Source organism: Xyrauchen texanus, chromosome 41 (genome assembly GCF_025860055.1).
Source record: "Xyrauchen texanus isolate HMW12.3.18 chromosome 41, RBS_HiC_50CHRs, whole genome shotgun sequence".
Classification (NCBI taxonomy): Eukaryota; Metazoa; Chordata; class Actinopteri; order Cypriniformes; family Catostomidae; genus Xyrauchen; species Xyrauchen texanus.
The window spans coordinates 8,859,322-8,873,103 of record NC_068316.1 but is presented as its reverse complement, the minus strand read 5'-3'; the positions used below and the strand labels follow the sequence as shown (position 1 = coordinate 8,873,103).

The window sequence follows — 13,782 nt, the reverse complement described above, 5'->3', positions numbered from 1 at the left end:
AATTAAAAGTTTTAGTCGTGATTAATCACATACTTTAAGTTAATCGCGATTAATCGCTGATTTTGAAACTGCTCAAATTTGACACAATATATTTATTTTCTTGTCAAAATGCATTAATTTTCATTTTAGGAAATAAATCGATGATTCGTGTCAGGGTGACAACACCAGCGTTGAGCGCCACTTTCAACTCACCTTGAAAAGCGATTGCAGACAAAAACGTCTCATTCTGCATTTTGGTGATAGTCAAGACTTGACTTGCTTCTGTTGTAATTAAAATGCACCTTACAAGTCCCATCTGGGCTTGTTTTATACAACATACAGTGCTAAGAGCTCCTTTCTCCATCATTTTATCATTGAAAGGGAAGCAATGTCAGATAGTTTTTTTATTTCCCGAAATAACAACCTCTATGATAGGAGAGTATTAAGACAGTACCACCCATAGAATGTCAATGGGACTTCCGTGTTATGCTATTTTATGCTATGCTTGTAGGATCCTCTTGGTAGGTCTGTTTGTGAAGTGTGCATCAGTATAATGACTCCAGGCGGATGCCGCATTACGGTAAATGCGTTAATCACGTTTAAGAAAAATTTACTTTTTTAATTAATCGCATGCGTTAAAGCTTTAATTCTGATAGCTCTAATCTTTACACAATGCGACACCTGGGAACACCACTGTTTATTTTTTTTCCTAAAAGCAGGTGAAACACTTTGAAGTCTCAGATCAGCATCAAAGAACTTAAACGTTTTGAGTGAAGAAACACTGCTGCCATGGCTACCACCCTGGTGACCATAGCCATGTCACAACAATGTCAAATGTGTTTTTAAATACTAAACCAGAATAAAGTTTTCAAACATTATTAAACAACTATGAATTATGGTTTACACTTCAAACCAAGATTAAACAACTAACACATTTTTATGTTAAAAAGAAACTTAATGTTTCTCATCAATTTCTTCCAAGATAAATGTATCTGTGCTATGTTATCCACTTTAATTAAATATAGGTAGATCTGTTCTCTTATTGTATGCCAACAATAAGTCTTAAGGAATTTTGGGAGAAACATCTAAGACAAATACTTAAATAACTTCTGTTTAATTTAGAGTTTGTTTTAGGAGGGGCATCTGTGTGCAGTACGTACTGTTGGCTCCATTCTCCGGCTCTCTGTAGGCAAACTGCAGTCTGGTATCAAGTGTCCTGAATCCTTCACGCAAAGAGTGATGTTTGTAATACTCAATCAGCTCCTACATTAAACCCACACACACGAGTTACACACATAAATACACTGAACATGATGTAATTTCATAAAAGGGTAAATATCTAAAGGCAATAAAATGGAAAGTAAAAAATAAATATATGAACAGATTCAATATGACTCCACCACACACAATCCAATAACGTTATTTAACTGGCATTTGCTAAATCAAATCTAAAAGCATTTTCAAAAAGAAGCTGACAAAAGACATTTGCTTTTTCTAATGTATAGAGACATTCAAATGGGGTGATTTTATAATGTCCTTTAGAAAGTAAACACAAGACAAAAACAAAGGAATTTGACAAAAGCTACAAAGAGTTTTCAAATGTAATATGCTTATATAATGCACAAATTTATCTTTATTGCATCAATTCCATTATTTAAGAAAATTCTTTAAAGAAATACTTCACTTGCAAAGTACTTTTCCAAACGTGTTTGACTTTCTTTCCTCTATGAAACACATTAGAAGATGTTAGGCAGAGTGTTAACCTCAGTCACCATTGACTTCCACTGTATACTTTTTCTAGTAAATGGTGACTGAGAATAACATTCTGCCTAACATCAACTTTTGTGTTCCACAGAGGAAAGAAATTCATACTGGTTTGGAAAAATGAGGGTGAGTAAATGTTTTTTTTTTTTTTTTCTGTGAACTATCCCTTTAATATTTATTGTTGAAAACCTGTAAATATCTTGTATTAATAACCGTCATTAGCACAAAACATAGCACTCACCAAAATGCTTCCGAACTTCTTGTTTTCAGCAATGTGAAAGGATCCCTCCTTTGTTAAGATCTTGATGTGTTTCACGTCGTTGTTGTACCTGTGGGCCATGAATAAATGATGAGAGTAATTTTGTGGTGATCATTGCGATCGATGCGGCCTATCCCCTATGGGAAGCTGCCATAGTAATGCATGGGGCAAAGAGCTTTTCATGCAGGGAGAAGGGGTCGATAGCGAGGGGTGGGGAGTCTCCATTAGTCCTTGGATTAAAAGTTACTAGCTCACATTTTTCAGAGAGAAAGTGTGCAGGACTGTCAAAAAACAAAGAGCCTTCTAAAAACTTTTCAAAAGTATGGCTAAAAAATGTGCCATCTCAATGACTTGTTTTTGCCTTGCTGTCTTTGTGTCTCTTTTTGACAAGCACTAACACAAACACTTCACCATTTAGAGCAGCATTTCTGAAATGTGAATAAACCATGGCAAGCAATATGATTATATGAGTATATGAGACAGTGCCCACACAGTGTTCAGCAACAAAACAATATAAAACTATTCACTATAAGTCATTAGCTATAAGATTGCGATATATTTGAGGTTTTATTACAAACTACACGCTCTCTATATATAAAGTATTGTTGAGGAAGCAGGACTACAAAGTTACAACAACATGAGGGTGAGTAAATGATGATAGAATTTTCATTGTTGGATGAACAATCCCCAATAACTGATTTATAAGTGTTTTCAGAGTCTCTGTTGTGCTGTTATCACTCAAACTCACTTGATGCTGATGGCGTACTCGTTAAAATCTCGACTCCTGTGACGCACCAGGTACGTGCTGCTCTGCCTGTTTAGTAGTGTGGCCTCTGCCTGCAGCCTCTCCATTGGGCCTGCAAACCTGAATGCAAGGTCAGAGGTCAGAGGCAAAGGGCTTGAAGGGCTACACATAGGGTAATAAGTTAACAAGGCAATAGTGTTGACCTGTGGTAGCACAGGTAACAGTCTCTGTCCCAAAACGTTACATACAGGTCATAAATAAATCAATATCACTCTTGTATTGCTTTTAGATGATTGCTAAGTGTTTGTATGAATCAACTTATAGCAAAGATATGAGTACATTTCATTTCTAAATATTAGTTAACATTAGTTAGCATGAACTAAATATGAATAATACTTTTATAGCATTTTTGTATCTTGGTTAATGTTAATTTGAACATATATTGTAAATGTTTACATTAGTTAATGCACTATGAAATAACATGAACAATAAAAAAATATTTTTATTTACTAATATTAATAAAGATTAAGAAATACTGTAAGAAAATATATTGTTCATTGTTAGTTTATGGTACCTAATACATTAACTAATGTTAACAAATGGAACCTTTTTGTAAAGTGTTACCATGGCATGATTATCAAAACATTGAACTATTGTTACTGCCTTAATATCAATGTCAGCTTGTGATCGATAGCACTTAACCAAACAAAACTGAGATTGTATTCCAGTTGGGTAAATCAAAAACTGTCAAGAAATGTCTGCCCAGGTCATATTTCACCCCAGCATCAAAAAATACATCATTAAGAAATAATATAATATTTTGCATAAAAAAAGCTAATCTGAATTTAGTGTATGTCTAGAATGTCTTAATTTTCCTAAAATATGCTTTATTTTCTTTATGTAATATAGATTTTTAAGTTATTCCTTTAGATTTTGGGGTTAAATATGATTTATTTTTGCAGATTCACACAGTTATTATTAATGTTTACATAATAATTTATATAATTAATACAATATTTACAGAATATATATATATATATATATATATATATATATATATATATATATATATATATATATATATATATATATATATATAAAGAATACCAATATTCTTTATTTACATCTATAAGAAAAATATGAAAGATGCAAATAAAATTAAAAAACTAAAACCATTAATATAATGACAATAAAGATCTTACCAAGGTTGGGAAGAATAGTCAACAGGTTTGGGTACCTAAAAAAGGATAGAGGTATAAAAAAAAACATGAGATAAAGATAAAAAAAGATAATGGAAGAAAGTAGAGCACACACACACACACACACACACACACACTCACACACACACACACACACACATATACGCAAGAGCTTTTTCTTTAAATTCCACTCAACCTGATTCTCATATTTTTAACTTGCTGCACAAGCCTGGGACAGCATAGCTCATTTTAGTGCCAAGATCTGCCCTAGTTACTGTATCTTTTACTTTTTACAATGCCAAGTGGCTTTTTAAATGCACACAAAAAGAAAACCCAACATATTTCTTTCATAGAATGACACACATAATGCCGATTTAAAATAATTGGCCGTAAACCATCTAGCCGTAATGGCAGGGGCCAATGAGATATGTGATAACACGCTATTCACATGCCATATAAGCACTGCTGTAAACAAACAGTAGCCCAAAATGCACCTGACATTCAAATAACAATAAATGTGGTTCTTGCAAACCAAAAAAAAGATTGTCTACCTTGCCTTGATCATCGTTTTAAGTATAAAGTATAATTTTACTGTATAATATAATTTGGGATTTGTACTCACACATGGGCAAGGCTTCACTGCGTCGCTTGGAAAGAAGCCAACCTCTTTACCTTCTTTAAAGTCCTTTGCCAGGACTTTGCCCTGAAATCATGGAAGATAATTTCATTATGTTCAGCTGGGCAACTCCTCAATAATTCAGCAACAATTAGTACTTAACACAACACGGTACAAATTTACAGCCAGAGTTAATCAGAACTGCAAAAGTCTTGACTACATGAAATCCGGCATGATGGGGAATCCTGCTGTTTGAAAGATAAAACAGCTAGCAGGCTGTTTATTGAATATGCTGGATAGTTTAGCCATCTGTTTGTGGAACTCTGTGCAAAAACGCATGTAAAAAAAGTATTATGGCAGAGAAACAGCCAATGAAAGAAAAGATAGGAAAAGAGTAACAGTGCAGTCAATTTCAATTCACATAATGTCCATTATAAATAGTATGCAAGATTTAGTTAGTTACTGTTTCAGTAACTTTAGTTACAGTTGCATTTTCAGTTAATATTGCAATGTAAGAGAAAGCGTTAGTGACAGTTCTCTTTCAACTTTATCAGTTGTGCATGTTTGCAACTGTCAGTAATGTTTTTGTTTTTTTAGCATTTTACAACTAATTATGCGCTAGACATCCAGCCTTTGACTGTTCTGCCACATCTCGCTTTTATTTCCAGCATCTCACGCAGGAGAGCCAAGTTTTTGAAGACGCCATGTCAAGTCAAAAAACAGCGGCTGTGCCTCAGGTGGTAGTGCGGGTTGGCCGCTAATCGCAGGGTTCGCGGTTCGATTCCCGGCCCACACGACCCCACATGCCGAAGTGCCCTTGGGTAAGACCTGAACCCCAAGTTGCACCCAATGGCAGGCTAGCGCCTTGCACGGCAGCTCTGCCGCCATTGGTGTATGAGTGTGAATGTGTGTGTGAATGGGACAAAGTGTAAAGCGCTTTGGTAACCTCTAAGGTTATTAAAAGCGCTATATAAGTGCAGACCATTTACATTTGTGATAGGTCTAGCTTTTTTACTGAAAGAACACATTTGGTCTGAACAGCCACTAAAGTTTTTCAAATTTCATGAACCATGAAATTTAAGACTATAAATTTAGATGCTAGATGGTAATGAGTAAAGATGCAAATAGTAAGCAACAAGGTCTGTAGTATCAAGACACAATTTTATGATGTGGTAGTATCAATAGTGATGTGCTTTCTTACTGCACGCTCAAAAGTATGCACTTTTCCATTACCAGCAAATTGCATAGTATACAGCAAGTATGGGATGCAAATTGGTACGCAGCCTATGTGAAGAAAAAAAAAGCACACTTAATCCGCTGAGCATGATGTAAAAGCTCTTATAACTGTAGGTTAAATTAAGTGCAATCTGCATGTTTATCTAATGGACACAAAATAAAAGGGAAATTCACGCTGGTCTAAGATGTTTATTCAGCAGGGTTGGCATGCCCAAAGTGCCAGTAATGCTCAGATCCTTCTCCTTAGTCTTTCAGGGAGACTCAGTGAGTGCATTTCTCCTCTACCTCTTCCTTCAACAAATTTGATTTGTAAGTGGATCCTTAAGCACCCACCTCCCAATGCATTTAGTGTATTGACATTTTATCAGCACTCTTAGATGGCGCTCCACTATTGGTTGTTGCTCAGATAACGGCCTAATAATGATTAAATTCATAACCCTGCTAGATCAAACAGATGGCAGCCAAAGGCCCAAATCAAATTACAGAGAGTGATTGCGTTTGTCTAGGCACCAGAGCGGCAATAATTGTCTCCGGGTTACCACAGCTACGAGGACTCTAATTGTCCATCGCTCCATCCGGAGCTGCTGCGGGACTTTGGATATTAGGAGGTCTCAGGTGACATGGGTAGTGTAATTTTGCATGAGTGCAAATGAAATAAATCAATAAATAAACAATGCCCGGGTGCATAAAACAGCTGGGTGTTTGGAGCCTGCAGCAGCGGCCATCTTAAAATTAAGCAGAACAAGATTAACATGTTAAAACAGGGCTAGGAAGAATCATCCTGGACAGCTGAGCCTGTCTGATGGCGAGGGATGTAGGGGCTAGTGACTGTGCGCTGGGATCTGCCAATTTCTATGGCTCTCTGGACACTCATTGGCTGGCTTCCTCATTGCCTGTCTGCATAAATAGCCTGGCCAGAAGAGTGGGTGTAAAGATAGACTACACAGGCTTTTGTGTGCCATCTCAGTGGAGCATTTAATTGCTCAAAGATTGCTCTTTAATGGCTCAAACCACATAATGGAGATCAAATCATCTTTGTCTCAGATGTTTCTCAGATAGACACAAATGAAACAACTGACATACAGTAAGAGTATAATTAAAGTGGATTAAATTCGTATTCATATTTGAGTCCATACTAAAATTGCAGACTTTAGAATATTGGCAAATCTGAGCAACAGTTTGAGACAGTGTTGAGATAACTTTTGAAACTCCAGAGGAAACACATGTGAGATTATTATTATTTATTTTTTTTTTTTGTCAGGATAGCCTAATCATCTGAAAAGCAGGATATGTAAGCACAAGTCTCCATTTCCTCTCCATTAAATATTATTGCTGTCTAGAAGAACAACTGAGATATTATATGTACTTTATCTTTTTTACACAGCTGGGCAAAAGTTTACTTAAACGTGTTTAGTATTGTATTGCATGGAGGCAATCATTCATCTAAATCTGTTTGTGTTTTTTTCCTCTTTTGTATTATGTAGGTCAGTGTACTCTTAACACCTGCTATCAAGTGGCAATGTGACAAATAAAACCTGTTGTCACGCACGTGTTACCTCTCTGGGCATTGTGCTGGTCTGAATTTTTGTATGACTATGAAACCTTATTCGAACAACTCATATTGACCCCTTTCTTTTAATGACAAAGGGTTGGATTAGTGAGCATTTCACAGCCAGTCACGCTTAGCATAGCATAACAAAACAGCCGCACAGCCTTTGCAACAAGCATGAGAGGCATATAATTATCAGACTTGATGTGTTGCACATGTATTAAGGAGAGTAATGGACAGTTCAGGCCAAATGCGTTCTTGCGTTAAAAAAAGCTAGATACAGCACAATGAAAAGAACAGAACGCAAGTGTATCGAGATGTATTTTAAAAAGTTGAAGTTCTCTTATCCTGACAAAGCATCTAGAAAAAAATGTGTTGCTCCTGTGCAAGACACTGAAAAAATGGCAAGACGTGGGGCAATGGTCAAAAATGTCCACCTACCACGTTTACATAGAATAATAATTGAAAAATCACAGATGGACACAATAATGCATCCGGACCCAAATTTTTTAAACTGTCTCACCTTCCACCAACAGCTGCGGACGTTCGCTTCGATCAGCTCGATGATATCACCAACCTTGATGTTGAGTGGTGGGCCGCACCCCGGGCTTGGAATCCCATGATAATTACGAATTACCAGCATCTTAGGCAAACCTGGAAAAAAAAACAACAAAGATTATAAAAATGATACGTATGTGTATGCATATATGTATGTGCTTGAGTGCGGGACAGCCAAAAGCTTAAGGACAAAATATTCCCACAAGGATATCTTAACCTGAATTGACCTACATTGTGGTGACCAGATAACAGTCCCTACAAGGAAAACGGCTTAATAAACATACTAAATAATGTATTAAAGGGGTCATGAAAGGGAGAATCAATTTTCCTTGATATTTAAACATATAAGAGGTGTACTATAAACACTTACTGTAAATTTCAGTATTTTCACATCCTACAACATGCGGCATCGCACCCTTGTCCCCGCCCACTGATGCGCAGTTCAAGTCAATAGAACAGGCCTACCGTGGCTAACTATTCCTAACATAACACCAAAGGGGACCCAGCTGGACTATTTTGGATTATTTTTTTATATATTCAAGCACTAGGAAGACATCTTGTGCCGCTTTTAAAAGACGCGGTGCCAAGTTACAACTCTGAAAGGGAGAAGCATTTCTCTCATTCAGCTGCTGCCTCTGTCATGGATGTGTTCTTTCACCCATCTGCGCTATTATAATTGTTGGTGTAGTCTTTGACAGTTTCGGTCTGGCGATGTGCAAATCAGTGTGCCTACAACTCAGTGTGCCTACAGTATGTGTGTGCTTAATTTCACCATTCTTTGGACTATGATATGTCAACAAATGTCAACATCGATTGCTTGTGAACAGTCAAAATACGATGTCATGAATAAAATGTCATGACTGATTGATAGTTTATGGTGTTGAGTGATAACAGATGTGCTTTAGATTAACAGTTTTATATTTTCAGATATAATGTGTGGGATGTGCGTTATGCATAAACCCTACAATTTTGTTTTATAATGTTTGTCCAATTGAGTTTGCTGAATTTGAGGGGCTGCATGATGTTATCTAATCAGAAAAGTGGGCGTTTACATTTAATTGGTGTTTAGTCCAAACCCGAGCGTTTCAGACAGAGGGCCAAAAACAGGGTAGAAAATTAGCATATATTACTAAATTGTGACTGTTTTGTGCAAAAAATCTTTCATAAAATTATCATTGGACCTCATGGAAGATAATAAAATTATAAGAAAAATAGCACTTCATGACCCTTTGAATATCAACAGTACAGAAAATATCATTAACTCAGAATAAATAATACTAAGCCAATGAAAACTCCCCACGATTATAGAAAAACAAATGTTTCAAATGAGTGAGCAAGTGAGAATGCTGAACTTTAACAAAGTATCATAACTGCGTGTTTTGACACTCCAGCATTTAAAGAACAGGTTTTATATATGTGGAGCTGTGATTCACATCAATCCATCATAAAAATTACAGCCTTGAAGATTTATCTAGAGGGCTAAGGAAACCAACGCTATTATATTGCTCATATTTAGGGTTAGGTATTTAAACAAACACATACAACTTCAGCCTGGCAACATTAATGATACCTCACATCATGCAGTTTGTTGAGGAAAGCTGTGCGATTACTTTTTTAAGTGACCAAACTCAAAATAAAATAGGCGGGAAAAAAAACCCCATAGGCTTACACTTGAGGGAGAAACCCGAGCCATATCTAAAGAAAGGAATATCATAGAGGCTTAGAGACGGGTTCTTTTGACTTGAGCTAGTAAGCAACCACCTAGCAACCATTTATAACACAATAGCAACAACCTACCAACATCCTAGTAACTGCATACCAATGCCTAAGCAATCAATCAGAAGAGCCTTGCAAATGTATAGCATTGTTTTCATAAAATGTGACTCATCTGACTCAATTTCACAAAGTAACATATTTGCATTCATTAGCTCACATCAAATGGTCAACATCAGAGAAATACAGAGTGTGTGTGTGTGTATATGTGTGTATATATATATATATATATATATATATATATATATATATATATATATATATATATATATATAGGCCAGCTGACCATAAACATCACATTTGTAGTCTGGCTATTTACTCTAATTAGTAATAACAGACATTGTTTTCTATTCCAGTAATTGGACGCAAAGGTCTTGCACTGCAGGGAGAACTATGCTGAACTGACAATTGTGCAGATGCTCCAGTGAGCTCTGAATAAGTGTGTTGGTGTGTATGAGGGTGTTGTTAGGGCTGCTTTGCCGAAGGGTCACAGTGATGGTCTCAGCTGGTTGCTGGAGCTCTATAAATTCTGCTGCTCAGATGATGAGAGGCGAGTTTAGACCCTCTTAACACAACCAGCTGCGGCTGAAGCCTTACAGCACAGCAGATCGCCCGAGCCCTGAGCCTACTAACACAGTTGGCTGCCTTTGAAGACACTTTAAAGAACAGTTCTCGCATGCGTCTCTCGATAGGAAAGCATCTTGCTCACATGCTATTCCAAGAACATTTGTGCACAAGAGCAAGAATCAGCACCATTAAGCACTTTCAAGATTTTAACCAAAAAAAAAAGGATCCGGAAAGTGCAAATAGATAATAGATAGCTTGAATAAAATAGAGAGAGCAACATATATACTTAAAACAGCAGGCTCTAGCATCCACAGTAAATGTCAAAGAGCTCAGCTTAATTGCACATGATACTAGATTTGTATATTTTCAAAAGAAACAATTTTCCAGGAGATTTATTAAAATGCCAATAAAGTGTAAAAACAAATTAATTAGTGTCCATTTTTTCATCAGTTTTTTTCGTTCCTTGGTTTTGATTTTTTGAGCCTATGCACTGAAGCAACGTGGATATATGAGCTTCAGTGTTTTCCGCAAACGTTTCAACTGTTTTCAAATGTGAATGTGCTTGTCTGTGCAAAAGTTGGCTTTACGATGCTAGAGTCTTTTTTGTGGTTACTAGGACATTGCTAAGTGGTTGCTAACTGGGCCAAGTCAAAAGAGCCCTCCCTAAAGTCTCTATCTCTGATATACTGGTCCCTATTTATGGTTCAGGTCTCTCCTTCAATGTAAGTCCATGGAAATGTACTCGCCAATTTTATCGTCCGACAGGCAAAAATAGCAAGTTAGAAAAGTAATTACACACCTCACTTTAACAAGCGGCATTTTTTGAGGTACCCTTCATGTCTGTAGCACGAACCGTGAGAACCAAGTTATGCTTGTCCTTAATAGTTTGGCTAATGGGTTTTGGAAAACTAAAATAACTCAACTCAAAATCAAAATAGAACAGGCAGGGAGGAACAACTTTAATTCAAACAGACATTCCCATGGCAGCAAACACTACATGGAGACCTTCTCTCGGCATAACATTAATGAATCTACCGACCCCAATATTGTGTGGGATCAGGAGGCTCCTCTCAAGGCTCCATGCAGACAGGGTGACTTAATGGATACATAATAAACTAAGGTGAGCAGGAGTGGGCATATCAAGATGGGTGGGGGGGAGAGAGAAAGAATGGCATGCAATTTAGCTAGATTCAGTCATTTATTTTAAATATTTATGAAGCTATTAAAAGCAGGGATGTGGTGCATTGCTCCCTCAGCACGCAGACGTGCCATCAGTCCACTGACAACTAAACCTGTTCCCCAGGTTGACCTTTATCACCACTTGGTTATCGATCAGCCTATCAGCAATGTTGTGAAAACATAATTTAAGATAATGTGTCCTTTATGACAGAATGACGGTTTTGAGGTTGTATTTGCAAGAGATTGTTTGTGTAGCTGTGGTGATGGAAGTCTTGAATGTTCTCTTAAGCCACGTCCACCCCAATATGTTTTTGCTTGAAAATATCTCTGTTTTCAGTGTAAATGAGAGGTCTAAACTTAGCAAAACCAATGAATTTCAATGGTAAATGTATTAGTGTGGACATGGCCACTAATCTATTTTTATTTGAAAACTCCACTTTCAGTTTCCTAAGGTCACTGTTTACAGTACGCATTAATGGAATGCTCCATTTTTGGTGGAGGAAAATGCTGTTCTAGTGTGGATGAGAGGCGTAAACGTGTCGTCTTAAAGTTTGGGAACCAAAAGATTTTAAGCGTTCAATTCACAGTTCTGGAATGACTGCATTCTTCTGCCAATGTGGATGAAACACTCTACTTAAACAAATTGTCCCTTCACAAATTTACCGCTTCCTCAATATAACTAGATTAGATTCTTTCTAATAATATAATAATTCATGGAATTTTAAGGAACAAGAATCATCATGGAAAATCTGAACTGGAATGTTTTATTAAATTTCTTAAAATTCCCATCCCTAATTTTAGTTTGAGAGGCTCAATTGTGGAAACATTTCTGTTGACAGGTGTTTCTGTGAAATGTATATTAATATACAAGGGCATCATCAGGTGTTGGTTTATTTAGAACATGATGTACTTGGGAGCGGTTCTTAGTTTAAGAAAGGGTGATGAGGTTACCTTCAAAAACACATGAATAAAAGACATATCTTAAATACATAACATTAAAAGTCTTCAGTGGCGGTCAAAACATGAGATAAGAACCTTCTAAAACTGTCTGCTCTAATGGTTTAGAAAGGGTCAAGAAAGTTCACAAGTTTTGAATAAAAAATAAAAAAACTCTACAACTAAAAAAACCCCACATAATATGATTAAATGCTTCAGGTACACACACACACACACACACAAACATTAAAAAAACCCAAAACAGGGTGAAGTATTTTGCACCGTGGGGGTATTTGAGATATAGGCTGGATTGTCTACTATGGGCGGGCTCATCTCTACAGGGAAAGATAAACAAAGGAGCTACAGGGGTTAAATGTATTTGTACATTGTGTTGTCCTGCACATATCTGATTTAGATCTGACGCTAAGCCCTAGTTACATGCAGAAGCTTGCCTTAACTGCAAACATCAACACGGCTCAATGAATCCTGGCCAGGAATATGCAGTCTGGCTCAGATTGGAGAATTATTTAATGTACAAGACTATGCATGCCAGTCCAGTGCAATAGTAATGCAAATGGAAGAGCCTTCAGATCAGTGTAGCACACGCAGGGGACTGTGAATTAAGAATGCAAAATGACTAATTGTGTGTGTGTGTGTGTGTGTGCGTGCGTGAGTACGTGTTAGCAATTTACCTGCATCACCTCCGCGACTAGGTGTTTTTCCAATCTGTAATGAAAGTAAATAAATCGCATGATTCATTCGGACACCAAAACCCACATTTTTTTAAATCATTAATGGTCTAACTCTCTATTTAGATTTTTTTTTTTGCAAAAGCACAGTTGTTAATGTCATTAATTTGCAACCTGCATAAACATTGCACACAAATGCATGTTTATATTCTAACATACATTCACAAATATGCACCAAGGCCCTTTAAGGCCCAGGCCTTAGCAGAAATGTACAACTGCACTCATGGTAAAATACATATCAACATCCTTGTTCCATGCAAAATGCATTATATTGAGCATGTTACTGCAAAATGATGGCTATGACATTGTGTTGCAAGCAATGCAATTATAGAATGGTTGTGCAATGAAAAAAAGGCTTTATCCATAATGCATACAGTAAAGTATAACATGCATTCTAAATAAATCAAAGTTGGAAGTGCCTTGTAATGTTTGCCAATTAGAAATGATCAAAACTTAATAAAGAATAATTATTTCAAAAACTACTCATGAATAATGCAGCACCAGTGTTAAAAATGGCAAAATAACATTTTAAAAGAGAATTTCGGAACTTTTCATTTTAAAGCATTTACAGTGGTAATCAATGGGAGTAAGTTAGCGTCTGAAGGGGAAAGTGCATCATCGATTTACTGGAAATCTTCAGCAACAACAAAAACAACAACAAAAAAATAATAAT

General features: G+C 36.5%; 1 protein-coding gene across 1 annotated transcript in view; it reads right to left on the bottom strand.

Moving 5' to 3' along the window:
* The window catches only part of LOC127634342 (guanine nucleotide exchange factor VAV3-like), a 107,093-nt gene that overhangs the window by 14,095 nt on the left and 79,216 nt on the right, over positions 1 to 13,782 (bottom strand). Inside the window, exons 19-25 of the mRNA XM_052113854.1 lie at positions 13,053 to 13,086; positions 7,871 to 8,001; positions 4,569 to 4,649; positions 3,950 to 3,984; positions 2,751 to 2,867; positions 1,985 to 2,072; positions 1,140 to 1,242 (exon numbers count right to left, since the gene is read on the bottom strand). Coding sequence (XP_051969814.1) covers positions 1,140 to 1,242; positions 1,985 to 2,072; positions 2,751 to 2,867; positions 3,950 to 3,984; positions 4,569 to 4,649; positions 7,871 to 8,001; positions 13,053 to 13,086 — 589 coding nt within the window. The remainder of the gene's footprint in view (positions 1 to 1,139; positions 1,243 to 1,984; positions 2,073 to 2,750; positions 2,868 to 3,949; positions 3,985 to 4,568; positions 4,650 to 7,870; positions 8,002 to 13,052; positions 13,087 to 13,782) is intronic.